Source organism: Mustela erminea, chromosome 1 (assembly GCF_009829155.1).
Source record: "Mustela erminea isolate mMusErm1 chromosome 1, mMusErm1.Pri, whole genome shotgun sequence".
In the NCBI taxonomy this organism is placed as follows: domain Eukaryota; kingdom Metazoa; phylum Chordata; class Mammalia; order Carnivora; family Mustelidae; genus Mustela; species Mustela erminea.
Genome location: NC_045614.1, coordinates 98621833 through 98637604, shown reverse-complemented (window position 1 = coordinate 98637604; position 15772 = coordinate 98621833). Strand labels below are relative to the sequence as shown.

The 15772-nt window shown below is 41.1% G+C and overlaps 1 protein-coding gene across 5 annotated transcripts in view; it reads right to left on the bottom strand.

The window, feature by feature from the left end:
• The window catches only part of CD86 (CD86 molecule), a 65316-nt gene that overhangs the window by 14018 nt on the left and 35526 nt on the right, over positions 1-15772 (bottom strand). For all 5 annotated transcript variants that reach the window (XM_032334916.1, XM_032334919.1, XM_032334928.1 and 2 more), the window contains 2 exons: positions 4192-4527; positions 1618-1920 (listed from right to left, as the gene is read on the bottom strand). In XM_032334916.1, coding sequence (XP_032190807.1) covers positions 1618-1920; positions 4192-4527 — 639 coding nt within the window. The remainder of the gene's footprint in view (positions 1-1617; positions 1921-4191; positions 4528-15772) is intronic.

The window sequence follows — 15772 nt, the reverse complement described above, 5'->3', positions numbered from 1 at the left end:
AGATGTGGTATATATATATATACAATGGAATACTATGCAGTCATTAAAAGAAATGAAATCTTGCCATTTGCGAGGACATGGGTTGAACTAGAGGGTTTTATGCTTAGTGAAACAAGTCAATCGGAGAAAGACAACTATCATATGATCTCCCTGATGTGAGAAAGTGGAGATGCAATGTGGGGGGTTTGGAGGGTAGGAAAAGAATAAATGAAACAAGATGGGATTGGAGGGAGACAAACCATAAGAGACTCTTAATCTCACAAAACAAACCGAGGGTTGGCAGGGGGAGGGGGTTTGGGGGAGGGGGGTGGGGCTATGAACATCGGGGAGGGTATGTGCTATGCTGAGTGCTGTGAAGTGTATAAACCTGGCGATTCACAGACCTGTACCCCTGGGGCTAATAATACATTATATGTTTATAAAAAAATTAAAAAATTATTTTAAAAAATGTTAGGCTTCTATTAGTGGACGCTGTTTAGTTTCAACCCCTTCCTCCAGCTGGACTGGACCCTGTACTATACTATCAACTTGCTACAAGAATTTCTGCTTCTTAGTCTTTCCTTGATACATACACCCACCACCACCACCTGTACCCATATCAAATACTGTTCATTGATTTTAGTCCTCCCACCTTCTAAGCCAGGATGCTGTCTGAGAATTTTTCTTTCTGTTCAGGAAACCACAAGTCTGAAACCTGTCATCTCTTCACCATACATTTATGTATTTTTTTTAAACTTTTTTAGAAGATTTTATTTATTTGAGAGAGAGTGAGTGAGCGGAAGAGAGAGAGCACAAGTGGGGGTAGGAGCAGAAAGAGAGGGAGAAGCAGATTCTCTGGCTGGGCGGGGAGCTGGACATGGGGCTTGATCCCAGGATCCTGAGATCATGACCTGAGCTGAAAGCAGACACTTCATTCAGTGAGCCATCCAGCCTTCATGCTTTTAAAGCCCAGTTATCTTTTAGGAAGGCTTCTCTGGCCCTCAAGGAACCTACCTATCTCCAGAGGTCTATAAAACTGATTATCAGTCACTCTTGTTTTTAAATTTAGTTGTATATTTCCGTGGGATATGCTTTAGATCCTAATTCAATCTTTTTAAAAATCCAGTTTTTCATGTGTGCACATTCTGTTGGAAGGTACTTGAGGGCTGAGAGCATGTCTTATACATTTTAGGATTCATGTCTACAGCCAACAACATCTAGAGTGACTCTGTACTCAAAGCATGTACCGTATATACGAATGGATGGCTGGAAGGATGGGTGATGATGACAGTGCGTGTGTGTGTGTGTGTGTGTGTGTGTATGGAAGAATTCTAGCTGGAGGAATCTTGCATTTTCTCACTTAAACTTTAGAATCTTCTATCCAAAGGTAGCCCAAAAGACTGGGTCAGTTTCGGGGCTAAGAACAGAGTTCCTTAAGTGCAGCCTATGTTCATAGTCTCTGGGACCCTACAGCAACACTCAGATGAAGAGAGGAGCCCTCCAACTTGTTCCTTCCTAATAGTACCACAAAATGGCCCTGTTGGAGGCTTCCTGGCAAGCAGGACACATTGAATGATCTGCATCAACCATTTGGGTATAATACCTGATGAAAGAAATAAACTTGGGAAGCAGCTTTACCTATATTGTAAGGTAGGGAGTGAAGCTCCATCGTCTCAAGTTTCAGGACACAGGTGATGCTCACATTGCTTGCTTCAGGGACTGAAAAAGACAAGCTGACAGAAACGTTGTAGAGCTCTGTGACATTGTTTTGAGATTTTTTCATGGCAGTATCATACTTAGTAGTCGAATTCTCGGTTTTTAGCTTAAAATACATTTCCTTAGGTGCTGGGTAACCTTCTACAGATGAGCAGGTCAAATTAATGATGCCAGAATTTTCGGTTCTATTAGAAGTTACCATTATTTCAGGTTGACTGAAGTTAGCTGAAAGCAGAATAAAGATACAAAAAAAGAAATCAGTCTAAATTTATATGTGTCCAGAAGACAACTGCAAATAACTGGCTCTGATCTGGGAACTTCCTGGGGGCACACTTGGGAGCTTCTGGGTATCTAAAGTGTGGACCTCAGTTCATGGCAAGAGCCACATACAGACCCCACATTTATTTTTCAGGAATGGAGTTTTGGGCCATGCTTACTTCCTGCTTACCCCAATCAGGGTGGGTAGTGCTCTCTGAGTGATAGGAGGGCTGAAATTGAGTCACCAAAGATTCACAGTGAAGTTATTGTTCTGAGGAGTGGAGTTTTGGGACAGAGAAGTAGTCTGACGTTAGAACCCAGCTGTCTCATGGGGTACATTGCAGCTTGCCAGACTAAGGAAGCAGAAAGGGACCGACACTAACAGAGTTCATGGTGTTGGCATGCTCTGGGTCGTATCTTCTAGAAACCCAAACAGGATAGTGATAAGTGAGTGGATGGGGATTTTGGATTTAGAAATTCAGAATATTGGTTTTGGGCATGACTGTCAAGCTTTTTTCATCATGCACTATAAGATGAAGGCCAAACCCAGCCATTTTTAGGGAAAATATATGACCTTGATAAACATAGATCTTTTCTTGCCTTAGTTTGCCATTCAGATTTGATGGCTGTTGGAGATCACTGGCACCTAGCCCCTTCTGCTAGCAAAATCCTTGCAACTCTTCAAGAGTAGTTTTCAGGTTCTACATACTAATTTCTAATTTACTTTATTTCTCTAAAACCAATGATTTGCATGTCACTTTTCTAAGTTTTGCTGTATCAACACACTAAGTACTCTGCTTGTACTTTATGTGGTTTATAGAAAGTGTTACCTCCTTTGGCCTCCTTAACAATATCTGTGAAATCACAGGTTGGATAAGTTAGTTATTGTTTTTCCTAATACATTTAAATAAATATAAAATTGTTAAAATAAAAAAAAGATCATGTCCCACCTAAAACATACCATGTTCCTCAATAGTATCTGGCCATACCTTGAACACACTTATTTATCACTTGGTTAAATGTTCCAAAAGTCCTGCAGCCTCGTTTGAATCATACAAGGCTTAAAGGGAGGACTCCTCATTCTATTTCTACTTTTGCCTTTTCTTTATTCTATGGCTTCATAATCATTGCTGATCTGCCTTTTCCAGTTTCATCAAAAGTTAATATGAATCTGGTCATTGCACACCTGGGTATCTACCTTAGAGAAATGAAAACTTGGGTTCACACTTGTATATGTTTACAGCAGCTATTTATAATAACCCCAAACTGAAAAAAAAAAAATCCCAATGTCTTTCTATGGGTTGAGTCAATAAAATAGAATGCTCCTCAGTGATAACAAGGAACAGGTTTTTGATACATGCAACAACTTAGATAAATCTCAAAGGCATTATGTGGAATAAAAGAAGCCAATCTTAAAAGGTGGCTCCATTTATATGATGTTCTCAAAAAAGATAAGACTCTAGGATGCAAAACAGGGTTTGTGGGTATGAAGAGGGCATGATTACAAAACAATAGCATGAAGAAATTTTTTTTTTGGCTGATGGAAATGTTTTGTATCCTATTTATTGTAGTGGCTACACGAATCTATACATATGTTAACAGAACTGTGCATTAAAATAAAAAACAATTTTACTGCATTTTAATTAAGTCTGTAGTGATATTTAGGCTTTTCAAGGCGGGAAAAAAAGAGGAGCTGAATTGTCAATTTGGGGATTATGTGTGCTGGGTTATTTCCCTTCTGTCTCCCGGGCTTTTGTTGGGCAACAAACAACTCATAAGTAACCTCCAGGAGGTTGAAGGAAAAACCCAAATCAATCAGCTGTCATCTTTGCTAGGAGCTCTAGGCAAAGACTTAGTGGGTAAGAAATCTTGGACCAAAGGGAAAAGATGAATGTAGAAGAGATCTGAAGCCTGTATAGTTATATAAATTTAGTAATAGCCAAATTACCCATGGTTTTCCCTTAGACACATTAACTTTGTTCAGTTAGCTCTAGTTTGTACCCAAAGCAAATTCTTACTGATCCTTCAGAAGCAAACTATAAAAAGTACAAAAGATTTTCAGTTCCCTATCACCAAACCCTGCATTCCCTTCAAATGGATTTCCCAGAAATGACTGTTTCCTGCCTTCTCTCTACAGGTACCCCCCACAAATCCTCCTCCGCCTCCCGCAACATTTCTCTGCTCATTGCAGTCCCATCGGAGAAGGCCAGGGATCTGAATGTGCCATTGACTACATACCAAGCACTGATAGGTCAGAGCTCATGTGATACAAGGGAACCAGTCCTTTGGACCCTTTATGATGAATGAAACATTGATATGAGCCCTTGTCCTTGATCTGAATGTTGTGGAGTTTCAGGGTCCAATTGTCCTTGTCAAACGTTGTGCGGCCTTTATACTTGGGATGAACATTTTGAGGGTTCTCTTTGCCTTTGAATAGCTCATACAGAACCAGCTTATCCTGGTCCTGCCAAAATACTACCAACTCATCCACGCTTATGTTTTCAGAGTTTATAAAGAGGCATGGCAGTTCTCCAGTCTTGTTGAAATATGCTTGACTCTTCACAGAAGCAGCACCTAAAAAGGGAACGGTAGAGATTAGGGAAGGAGAAACAAGAAGGAAGGAAAACAACCCCGTTTCTCTTTATACAATACCCCATGTTATCTTACCAGTAATGATACTGAAGAACTAGGTATTAAACTCTGCAAAGTGCATATACATACTGGCATCTGGAGAATGGGACTTTTGTCCTCACTCTGCTGCTAACTAAATGTGGGCCTTGTGCAAACTGCAACTACCATGAGGCTCAGTTTCCTTAATCAGTTTAATGAAGGGGTGGTCTAAGGGTTCCAAGAATCTTTCTAGTACTATGGTTCTGTGAATTTAAATCGCATTCCAGGGAAAAACAGCAGAGTTAGACAAGGTATCCACCCATCTGTTAACCTTCCTTTACCCTGAATACTGATTCTCTTCACTGTAGCTGTTTTAAGCTCCGTTACTTCTATGCCATCACCAAAAGCTCTTCCTTCCCCTCCCCACCCCCTTATTCCTTGGCCTGTTATACTGAAAAGATTTCTGATAATGGTAACAAATTTAATGTCTGCCTCCCTCGTTATGCCTTACTAGTTGGGTATCACATTGAGTAATATATTTGAAATTCACATAGTTCCTGTTAGAGAGTTTTCCTCATGAATGCTGCTTCCATGGCCAGCTTGCCCAAGGATGTAAAACAGTTTGGAAATGACACAGTCAACCAAAGCCTCTATTTTCAGTGACCTCTCTAAGCTCTTTCAGGGATCAGAAGGAGAACTGGGCCTTCTGATGGTTGTTTTGGGATTGTAGTGGTCAAAGACCATTTAGCGTACATGAATGAAATGCTGGAAATGATTCATAGATGAGAAGGTGAGGATGTGCTTTTGGAGTATTGGGAAAACCCCAGGTACGAGACATTTGCTCTTCCCAGTATGCATTGTCAATGGAAATTTTTACAACCCCTGGAGGACATGCTGGGAGAGTTCAGAGAAAGGCTTTCACTCCCAAGGACATATTGAAGTTTGTGGAAGGGATGTGTGCCACCTAACTCCTTAAATGTGATTGATTCTAAGGTTTGTAGGACCTGTTCTGGGTCACAGAAATACTTGAGAGTTGGCCAAGAAATTAAATAGTGGTGGGTGAGAAGAGCAGGGTTAGTGGGAAATGCTATTTCTTAGTTAATATAAAGTTAAATGTTGCCCTGGGGAAAATGTTAGGGTGGGTTTTGAATAAAGCTTCATCATTGCAGAATTCAGTGAAGAGTCTTGACATTAAGGGCGAAAGGGGAGTTAGGTTGGTGAGAGAGATGAGAGGAGTTTCCTTTGAGGTGTTCTTTGAGGGCGGTAGGAGAAATTAAATTGATCTGATCAATGGTTTTCTCTTCTAAGAGGGAGTAGGACAAAGAACAGTGACACGCACCAGGCAAAATTGAACTGTCCACAGGGTGGCCCAGTGAGAACACATAACCAAGATGGTTGGTGGTGGTTTGAATTCTAAGGGAAGAGGACTCAGGCCACTGTGAGTCTGCACAAGTTCAAATCATTGCCTATTGCATTTTGCTTGCTAGAAGACTATAAAGCACTTGGCAAGTGTAAAATGCACCCTATGTATAGGATGTGTTCCGATATTGGAGGACGGTGGGAAAATTTACTGAGTACCTGGAACTGTGAAAGGGGAACAGAGGGAAGGTTTACTGTATTCAGCAATTGCCTTGCAAAGCAATCCTGGGGCTCCTGCTACTTCTTTGCTAAACTCTGAATGATAATGGAAGAGTGCCACCTGCTGTAAAAGCTTCTAGTGGCTTCATCTCTGGAGAAACTCATTCTGGTTTTAGAGCAGATGAGCTAAGGGAGAAACCAAACTCAGAGCTGAAAATTCTCCCAGTTCACAGGTCAATGTTATATTATTCCTTAGTGGTCAGCTGTACCTTCTGGGACTGGAAATGACTTCACTTTTGGCTTCTTCTCTCTTCTTGATTTATGACTATTTCTCTGCAGAACCTCACAGTATCTTTCCTTCCCACCAACTTTTTCCAGTAACAGACCAGTCCCAAATCTCTGACTTAGGTTCCTCCGCCCAAAGATTATAAGGGCTTTTCCTTACACCCATCTGACTGCCCCACTCCTCACCTACCAATCAAAAGTGTGGTTTGTGTTCTAAAGGCATGGGCATCACCAGGGAGCTGGGCAGAAATGTGGAATTTCTGTCCCCCCTTCCCCAGCACACCTGCTGTTCAGAATCAGCATTTTAACAGTAGCTCAGTTTGAGAAGCTGCAAGAGAGTATCTCTACCTCTATTTCCAGAGTAGAATAGAGAAAGTAATGATAGGAAAAATTTGTTCCTATCTGTCTTTTCTCCTTCTCCCCTCCCTCTGGGGTGGAAATATCACTGAGATCCATTTTGAGTGGAACTGGAAGTATTTCACAATTTATACTCTTTAGTTCCTCACCAACCACTGCCTTCCATGACATCACTCAGAGTTATACACGGTGCACATCATGCTGATTCCTGATGATGTAGGGAAGATTTATCTCAAGGAGGCTTTAGTCCTCCCCTGCGATGGCACCACATCTTAGGTCACCCAGCTCCTGGAATCACTGGGACTCCATTGGTGGGTACCTATTGAGATTCTCTCCCTTGCCCAGGACTTGGGTAATAGAGGAGGTCTGGGTCTAATTATAACTGATTGGTTGCTATGATGATTTCAGGAGCCAGGCACACAAGATCCATCTAGACAACTCCCTAAGCAGATAGAGAAGTTTGTTCCTAAACGATATACTGTTTGAATGTTACACAAAAACTGTAGTCTTCTAATCTTGTGAGATCTCTGACTACCCCTGGGACTTAAGTCTTCCCTGGCCATTACCCCAAATGCACATCTCATAAATTCAAGAACCATCTTTTCCTCAAGTTACTACAGTCATCTGTACTCATAAATTGTTCCTCTTTTACTAAACTTTCTTCAAAGCTTTACTAGGTCTTCTGGAAATCTTGTTCCATAATAATGAACTCCTCTGTGTCTTCAACTCTCCAGCAAATATGTCCCATAAGGTTATGCTTTTGTTGAAATCTGGCCCTACCTAAAGGACAACACTTGTCCTCAGACACTGCCTGTTTTACCACATTTCACAGAGAGCTTGAGTAACAACACCCTTCCCATTTTGAGGTGCCCACCTCTCTCACTGCTGGTCGCTACTAATCATTTGTCATTACTTCTCTGTTCACTGAGGATTTTGGCAGTCGACATAAGGTTCTTCTTTCCAACCAACTATTACTGTCAGTTTGAGCTATTCCGGCATGGATAAATTCACCAACAACCTTGCTTCAAAGTTCTTTGGTCTTTACCATTTCAAAGATCTTCATACGCAGGCTATTTCAGCAGCTCCTATCCCATGACATGAATCTATACATATGTTAACACCAAGAACCTTTTCACCAAGAACAGCTCTAATCCTAAAATCTTAAACCTCAATGTACCCTATCTCTGTCCATAAGATGTCTCCCTCCAAGATTTGCCCTTTATTACCCCACCCACATTTGTTCTTTGACTTCATCAAGACTCCAGCTCAAGTCAGTTTAGCCCCTGCAGTGCAGTGCTTTTCAAAAGGCTTCTCTGCAATATTGGAAATGTTCTATATTTGTGCTGACCAACGTGAGAGTCACCAGACACTGTAGCCTTTGAGCACTTGATACGTAGCCAGTGTGACTGAGAAGGTGGAGTTTTAATCTTTTAAATTTTTAATTCATTTAAATTTAAATGGCCCCATGGAACTAGTGGGATTCATATTAGACAGCACAGCAAACCTTTCCAATCATTCTGTTGCCAAAAAACTTGCCCCTTTGTGCAGAATTCATCCTAAAAACACTTCACTTTTGATCTACATGCTAGTTCTTATAACTAAATGTTTGAGAAATACTGGAGGAACTTACTCAATTGTTCAGACTGATGATATCACAAATCTGTTCCCATCCCATTTAATTTGTTCTGTGGGCTGCTTACCCTGCTCACTACCCTCTCCCTTCCTCATCGTAGTTACTTCAGCAATTCCCTTTGCTAATGCTTTTAGTTTCTTTTTCTCTTATAGTCAAACTCCCTGAAAGAGTAAGTAGCAATCGCTGCCTCCACCCCCAGCCTCCGTACCCAACCTCGGTGCCAAAACTTCCCTCACAAAGGTTGTCAGTGACTTCCCACCAGTGCCAAATTCAGAGCTCTTTTCAGACCTCCTGTTATTTGACCACTCTGCTGAATGTCACAGTGTTGGTCTTATCTACTTCCTGAAACTCTCTTCATTCCCATTCTCTGACCTCTTGGTCAGTTTTCTCTGATCACTCCTTAAATGCTATCTCAAGTACCTGTTCTTGATCTTCTTACTCTCCACATTCTCTGGTTTCTCTCTTCTACCTTGGATTCAACTGCTGACTATAAGCTAATAATTCACAGATGCTTATTTCCAGCCAATCCCTTGCCCTAGAGCTCCAGATATCCATATTCAATGTTTTGCTGGATACTGCTGTTTATATAGCAACAGATACTCTATTCCTCCCCTGTCCTCCATCTCAGTGAGATGATCCCCCACTTGCTGCTGTCAGTACTTATCTGAACCATCTGTAGAAAGGGTCTGCACAGATGTGGCTGAGGAGATGTAAAACTATGATAACCAGAGCTAAACTCTAATATGGATAAGAAAAGGGTGAGGAGACAATATGAAGCAAAGAAAAGGGTACCAGAGAAAAAGGGTTTTGTGTTTATCCAGAAATCTTGTAGACATTGTCTTTTAGGTATGACAAAAACTTTTTGCTTGATCAAACTTTATTCAGGCTCCTAATCCACTCCTCAGTCCATCTGTGCACATCCTTGTAAAACCCAGTTTTAGTAGGAACCCTGCTAAGAACCCGGTTTAACCAGAATCCCCAACCTTGCTGCCTGATTATGCTTGAATCTGATCGGTTCTTCATCCTCCACAATCCCCCAGGTGATGTCTGTTTGCCCTGGCATGTCCTTAGCAAGAATTAAGTGGGTTTGGGCAGAATCCCTCCTTATCCTTATTTCCCCTTAGTAATTTTCCAACCATTGACCACCCCCCATCCTGCCCCACCTTTCTTCTTGGTTATAAATTCCCACCTGCCCATGCTATATTTGGAGTTGAGCCAAATATCTCTCCGTCATTGTAAAATCCCTTTGCAGTGGTCCGTATGCTTATCTCAATAGCACTCCCACCCCTTAGATAAAGTCTTCTTTACTGTGCTTTAACAAGAGTCATCCAGTATTTTTTTCGTTAACAGTAAACTAAAGAGAGATCCTGTGTTCTAGAACAGGGATGGTTCTTCAGGAGATTTCATGGCCTACATGATATTTCCTTTAAAACAAGCTTTGCTTTCAAGTTTACCATGTTATCCTATTATCTACATAAACATACAGATAATATATATATATATATTCACATATTATATACAATATCTGTGTATATTTTGTAAAATTATAAAAATACTGTTTTATGAAATATGATCTATTAAAATTTATGAACCATCATATAATATAAAATGGAAAACACATCAGTATATGTTAAAAAAACAACAACAACAACCCAGCTCCTTCAAGGCAGAAGTCATCAGGCCATACTACCCGCAACCCCTCATGGTTGCTATTGTTCGTCTTCCTCCTAGATGCCTCTTATTCACAGAAGATCTGAGTACCTGGCGTGCTGCAGCCAACTTCTCCTGCCTTCTCCTTCACTGCCCCTGCCCGGGTGATTTCAGCCTCATGCACACAGTGCCGAGCCTCTCACTTTCTTGTCCTATTCCTCTCCAATAGTCTTGTTGTCTACTCTGTCCCAGTCATTTTTTCCTTGGACTAGACCCAAGACCAAAGTGCTCCCTCTCTATCTCCTGAAAACTCTCAATATTAAGCACCTCACCTTATTACGACCACCTCCCATCTTTTTATTTAATTCCTCCTTAATTAATACCACCACTCCATCAATTCTTTTGCCTCACTGAGACTGATTATGAATTGGGATATTTTTCACTGGGTCTGCAGATAGTAACCTTGACCAAACCTCCATTACTGCTTGATTGGTTAATTGCAATTGCTTCCTAATTGTCCACTTTCATCCTTGCCCCCAGGTCTAGTTCCTCAAGCCAAAATCATCCTTTAGATGACATAATTCTCCTGTTCAGAAGTCCCTGATGACCTCCCACCACAATGAAAATTAAATCCAAATCCTTTCCCATCACACTGAGAACTAAATCCAAAAATCCTTCCCTGGCCTACAAGGTTTCATGTAATCTGATCCCTGGTACCTTCTAAAACCCTTCCAAAGCTCAGCTCCAGCCACACTGGCTTCCTTGTTATTCCTCCCAAAGGCAGGCACACTCTATCCCAAGGCCTTTTCTCATATTAATCCCTCTGCCTAGAAGACCCTTCCTCCATACAATCTCATAGTTATTTCTCCATTTCAGATAGGTCTTTCATAAAATGCTACCCACTCAAAGAGTTCTCTGACCATCCTATTGAAGATAGCATCCTTGTCACTCCTTATTCCTTACACTGAATTATTTTTTATCAGAGTACTTATTATGACCTGACATGATGTGGTATGTTGGTTACTGTCTGTTTCTTTTGAGTAATCTAACTTCTAGTTAAAAACCCGTGTTAATTTTCTTAGTTCTGACCCTAGGCAATTACAAAGGTTCTACCTGGCAGGCTTCATGGGGGAAAACTGTCCTCCCCACACCAGATTTAGTGCACAGGTCATGCACAGCAGTGTCTAATGGGAGTTGGAGTCAAAACTCAAGATCTGTGGCTAGTCATGCTAATTCACATATTTACATTCATAGCCCAGGCACCTTTATTCTTAGATTTCTTTATCTGAGGCCTCAAGTAGAGGTCTGCTTCAAGTGCCTCTGCTGAGGGCTCCTTATATTGGGGAGGAGGGAGAGCCTTGAAGACACTTTCTTCATGATGACTCATTATGTCCACCCCGACACTTGCCCTCATCATTCTTCCCTACGCCTGCCCCAGGGTCCATACACTGCTGGAATCTTTTGCTCTGGGCTCCCTCAACAATGAGAAGCACCCCCTCTATCTATGCTGATCCATCGGATCCTTGGTTGGCATGCTGTACACAGAGAGAAAGAAGTAATAATGTGGAACAACAGATTAATAAGAGTCATGAACAGTTAGTCTGAGAAGCTCTAGAGTTTCTTGAAAAGAGGATGGAGGAAATGGTAGATAAACAATAGTTGAAGAGATAAGACTGTAAATTTTCATATTGAGCAGGACATGAGTCTTTAGATCAAAAGGGCATTCTAAGTACCAAGCAAGATATATGAAAATAAATCCACACCTAGAAATATTGTGGCAAAACTGCTAAACATTAAGCATAAAATATTTTTTCAAACTTACAAGCCCATTCTTTAAAAACTAGAGAAAGAATACCTATAAAACAATGACAATTAGACTGAAAGCTCTTTAGCAACCAAAGGAGTCAGTGGGGCCGTAACTTCTAAATGAATAAAATATACATGTGCACACACACAAAATAAAGCAAATTGTATTTTCAATTCAATGGACTAATACAATTTCAAAAATTATAAAAATGAGAAAAATTTAGAAACTTTAGAAAGTATGTATGAAAGAACATTGAGTAAAACATATTCAGAGATTTGCATATATATTATGATCATAACGATATATAACTATTTTTACTCTCTTGTCTGTTGTTTTATAGAAAGAGCCAGAAAAGTGATTTTTAAAGGGAGAAAGGTGACCAGGTGATGGGTATTAAGGAGGGTGTGTGTGGTGATGAGCACTGGGTGTAATAAGCAATTAATGGATTGTTGAACACTACAACAAAAACTTATGATGTACCATATGCTGGCTAACTGAACATAATGGAAAATTTAAAAATTTAAATAAATAATAAATAAATAAATGGAGAAAAGAGTTGCATAGTTTTAAATAGAGACATCTGTAAGATGAAGAAATGAAAGAAAGTGAAAATGAAACCAAGAATGGGTAAATACTCTCAGAGGGGGTTAAAATTATTTTCACAGCTTTGAGGCACGGAACTTGGCCCAGTGGCCTGGCAATATAAAACGGGTCACCTCCGTGGAATCGATCAGCTCTAGCGGTAAAATCTTGTTTATAGAATAAGGCCTACAAGTGTTTGTTTTTGTTTCCGTAAATCTCAACAGTCCCAGTGTGGAGGGTGGGGGGCAAAATCCAGAATTACATATTCTGGAAATGGTATTAGGATCTCTCACAAAGGAAAAACAAACCACAGTCTGTCAAACTCCTGCTCCTCTCTGAAGGAGTCTATCTACTACCATTGCAGCCTCCCTATTCCCTATTCAAATGGAGCAGGACATGGGTCCTCAGATCAAAAGTGCATTCATTCTAAGTACCAAGCAAGATAAATGAAAATAAATCCACACCTAAAAAAAAGTCTCTGTTCCCACTTTCATTCTTGTTTTCAAACAACCCTATACTTACCCTATTCAGTGACTATCTTCCTCTAAATTACCATGACTGACAGCCCATACTCTTTGAAACTTACTGAGCACACTACTAGAATGATTAATTACATTGGGGGTAAGATACTCCCTACTGGGTAGCATAATGTATTTCAAAAGACCCTGAAACAGTAGCTTACCATGAAGGAGTGACTCCAATATGAGAACCATTAGGCTTCATGACAATTCTTTGGGAATTTTGGAATTAAGTATGAATTATCTGTTCACCTCCAGGTGGTAATTTTAGTGACCACTATCAACAGTAGCAGGAAACAGAAGTAAACGTAACCATATAAACATAATTCCCATGCAGTCATCCATTGGGAACCTGCAAGAATCTGGGATTGGGGGAACAGTGGACATTTCCATATGATGTGGGATGAGGGCTTAAGCTAATTTTATGTAAATTTTAAAGTGAATAAAGATTTTCCACCATACTCCGGGTACATTCCTCGAACCTGAGGTTTTGTTCAAGAGAAATGGGAAGCACTATGACCCGGAGAAACCCCAGCCAGTAAGAGAGCCACCATCAAAAGTCAAAATGGGAAGAAATTTCCTTCTGACCTGTGAACTAGTGATTTTCCAAATACCACTCTGGCCCCAGCGTAAAGAGTTACAGAGGTGCTGGGCTAGCAGCAAACAGAACTTGAGAGTTAAAGGTGCCTTGCAAGTTGCACTTAGAAATTCCTTTATCTTTATAAACACAAAGCACAAATTGTAACCTAATTCTGCAAAGCCCTCCTGCCCTTTTCAGTCTTCAACTTTCATCTAGTTTTCACTGCAAGGGCAGGGGCAGCAACTCTAATGTCTAATTTCCCTGACTAGGGGAGGACATATGGGAGAGAGGAAAAACAGAATTATTTTGCTGCACTGTTTTCCCTCCGCCATCAAATAAATTATTCAATCCTACATTTTTGCTGTGGATTAACCTGGCCAATTGCATCTCCTTTTTTCCCTTGAATGCCTGCCTGTGGCCAGGTCAGTGCTCACCAGCCCAGTACACAGAGATACATCCTGAGAAGAAAGATAAAATTGAAGTTGACCTTTTTTTCTTTCTTTAAAAAATAATGGTATCTGGGTTTTTTTGTTTTGTTTTGTTTTGTTTTTCTTGTTGCTGTTTTTAATAGCATGTGAAATATTGGCAATGTGATATTCTGATCTGGTGTCGCCATTTCCTATCTCAGCATTGAAATTTATACCGCCAAATATATAATCACTGATTCTTTTACGGCCGTAAAACTTAAGCAGTTACCATTTGGGGAGGTTACTTTTAGGGTTTCAATATTGGTAATTCTCTTTTCTGAGGCTAAGAAGTATCCAAGCAGTATACTTTGAAACTTCAAAAGCAAGGCAAGGGCAAAAGTGACATCTGGACTCAGTTTTGATAGGGCTTCTCAGCTTTATTCTCACTTTCAGTGTGCAAAGTCAGAAAGTTTGGGGGGAAATGGCATCAAACTTTTCTAAAAATTTGCTTCTAGGCCCTTTTTCTTCATTTTTTCCCAGGTCATAAGAGCTAGGCTGGTCACTGCAATGAGAAATTTGGGGCCCAAGCATTAGGGACAGATGAGGTGTTGACTGCAGGGAAGGTGATGGACGTGCTCCTGAGGAGCTTGTGAACTTGGCTGAGGGATAAGTGACATTATCCACTAAAGTTGTTTGGGTCTCCACGGAACAAATCCTACCACTTATGAAGAGTTCATGGGAAAGAGTTGGAAGAAGCAGTATAATGTCAAGGTTAAGTGAGCAGATGCTGAATCTATACGTGTGGAGCGAATCCAAGCCTTGACACTCCTTACCTATGTTGATCTTAGACAAATTACTTAACCTCTCTGAGCTTTAGCTTCTACATCTATATGCAAGTTACTGTGATTTTTAAATAAGTTATCATTTATAAAACTCTTAGAACAGTACCTGGCACAAAGTAACTGCTACATCTAAGTATTTGTCAAGTAAGTAGAATAAGAAGTGGATGGGAAGGGCTTTCTGCTGGATAATGTTCTCCAGAGCCTTGTCTTGTGCCCTTCCTCACAGTTAGCAGGCCCTGGGAAGTAGGGTCCTGACCTATAGTACTGGAGTGGTCAGTTAGCACATATATAGACCTCCCACCCATGGACTCAACAGTTTCCAAGGGGCTAAGCAGAACACAGAAATCCCAAAAGGCCCATCCCAGCAAGCATCATTCTGAGGGAGCATCTCTCCCTAAAGTCTTGACTCCTTGCCACACACAGCAGGCAGGAGGACATTGGCCAAGGGCCTGGTGCAGAGCCGTCAGGAGGATGTGAACTCATGGGCAGACCAGTTAGTTAAGGGCAGCTGCCTGCTGCTGTGGCCAAGCTCAGGCTCAGCTCACCACCCTCCCCTCACCCCCGCCACTGTGCCCCACATCAAGACTGGGATAGCTTCTCTCTCAGTACAGAGGGTGGGGAAGATGTGCCGCAGGAAGGGGCAGCGGGAGAGGAGAAACTGAAGTAGCCCAGTCACAGGATATGTGGCAGGAACCTCAGCCAACCCCAGGTTATAGATGAAGAAACTGAAACTCAGAGAGGAGCAGCAAACAGGGAAGATCTGAGTCTTGTGAGGCCGACTCTTCTAAAACTTCTTCTTTGAGGGGGGTAGGGGGGGAGTGCTTTTGAAGAGACAGAATACAGATTTCAAGTACAAAATGCCTATGGCCACTACACTGCCAGCCAACAGAAGGAGAACATGATGGAGGGAAAAGTCGCAGTGGAAAGAGACAGTGGTCTTAACTATTGTGGTTAAAATACCATACTTATG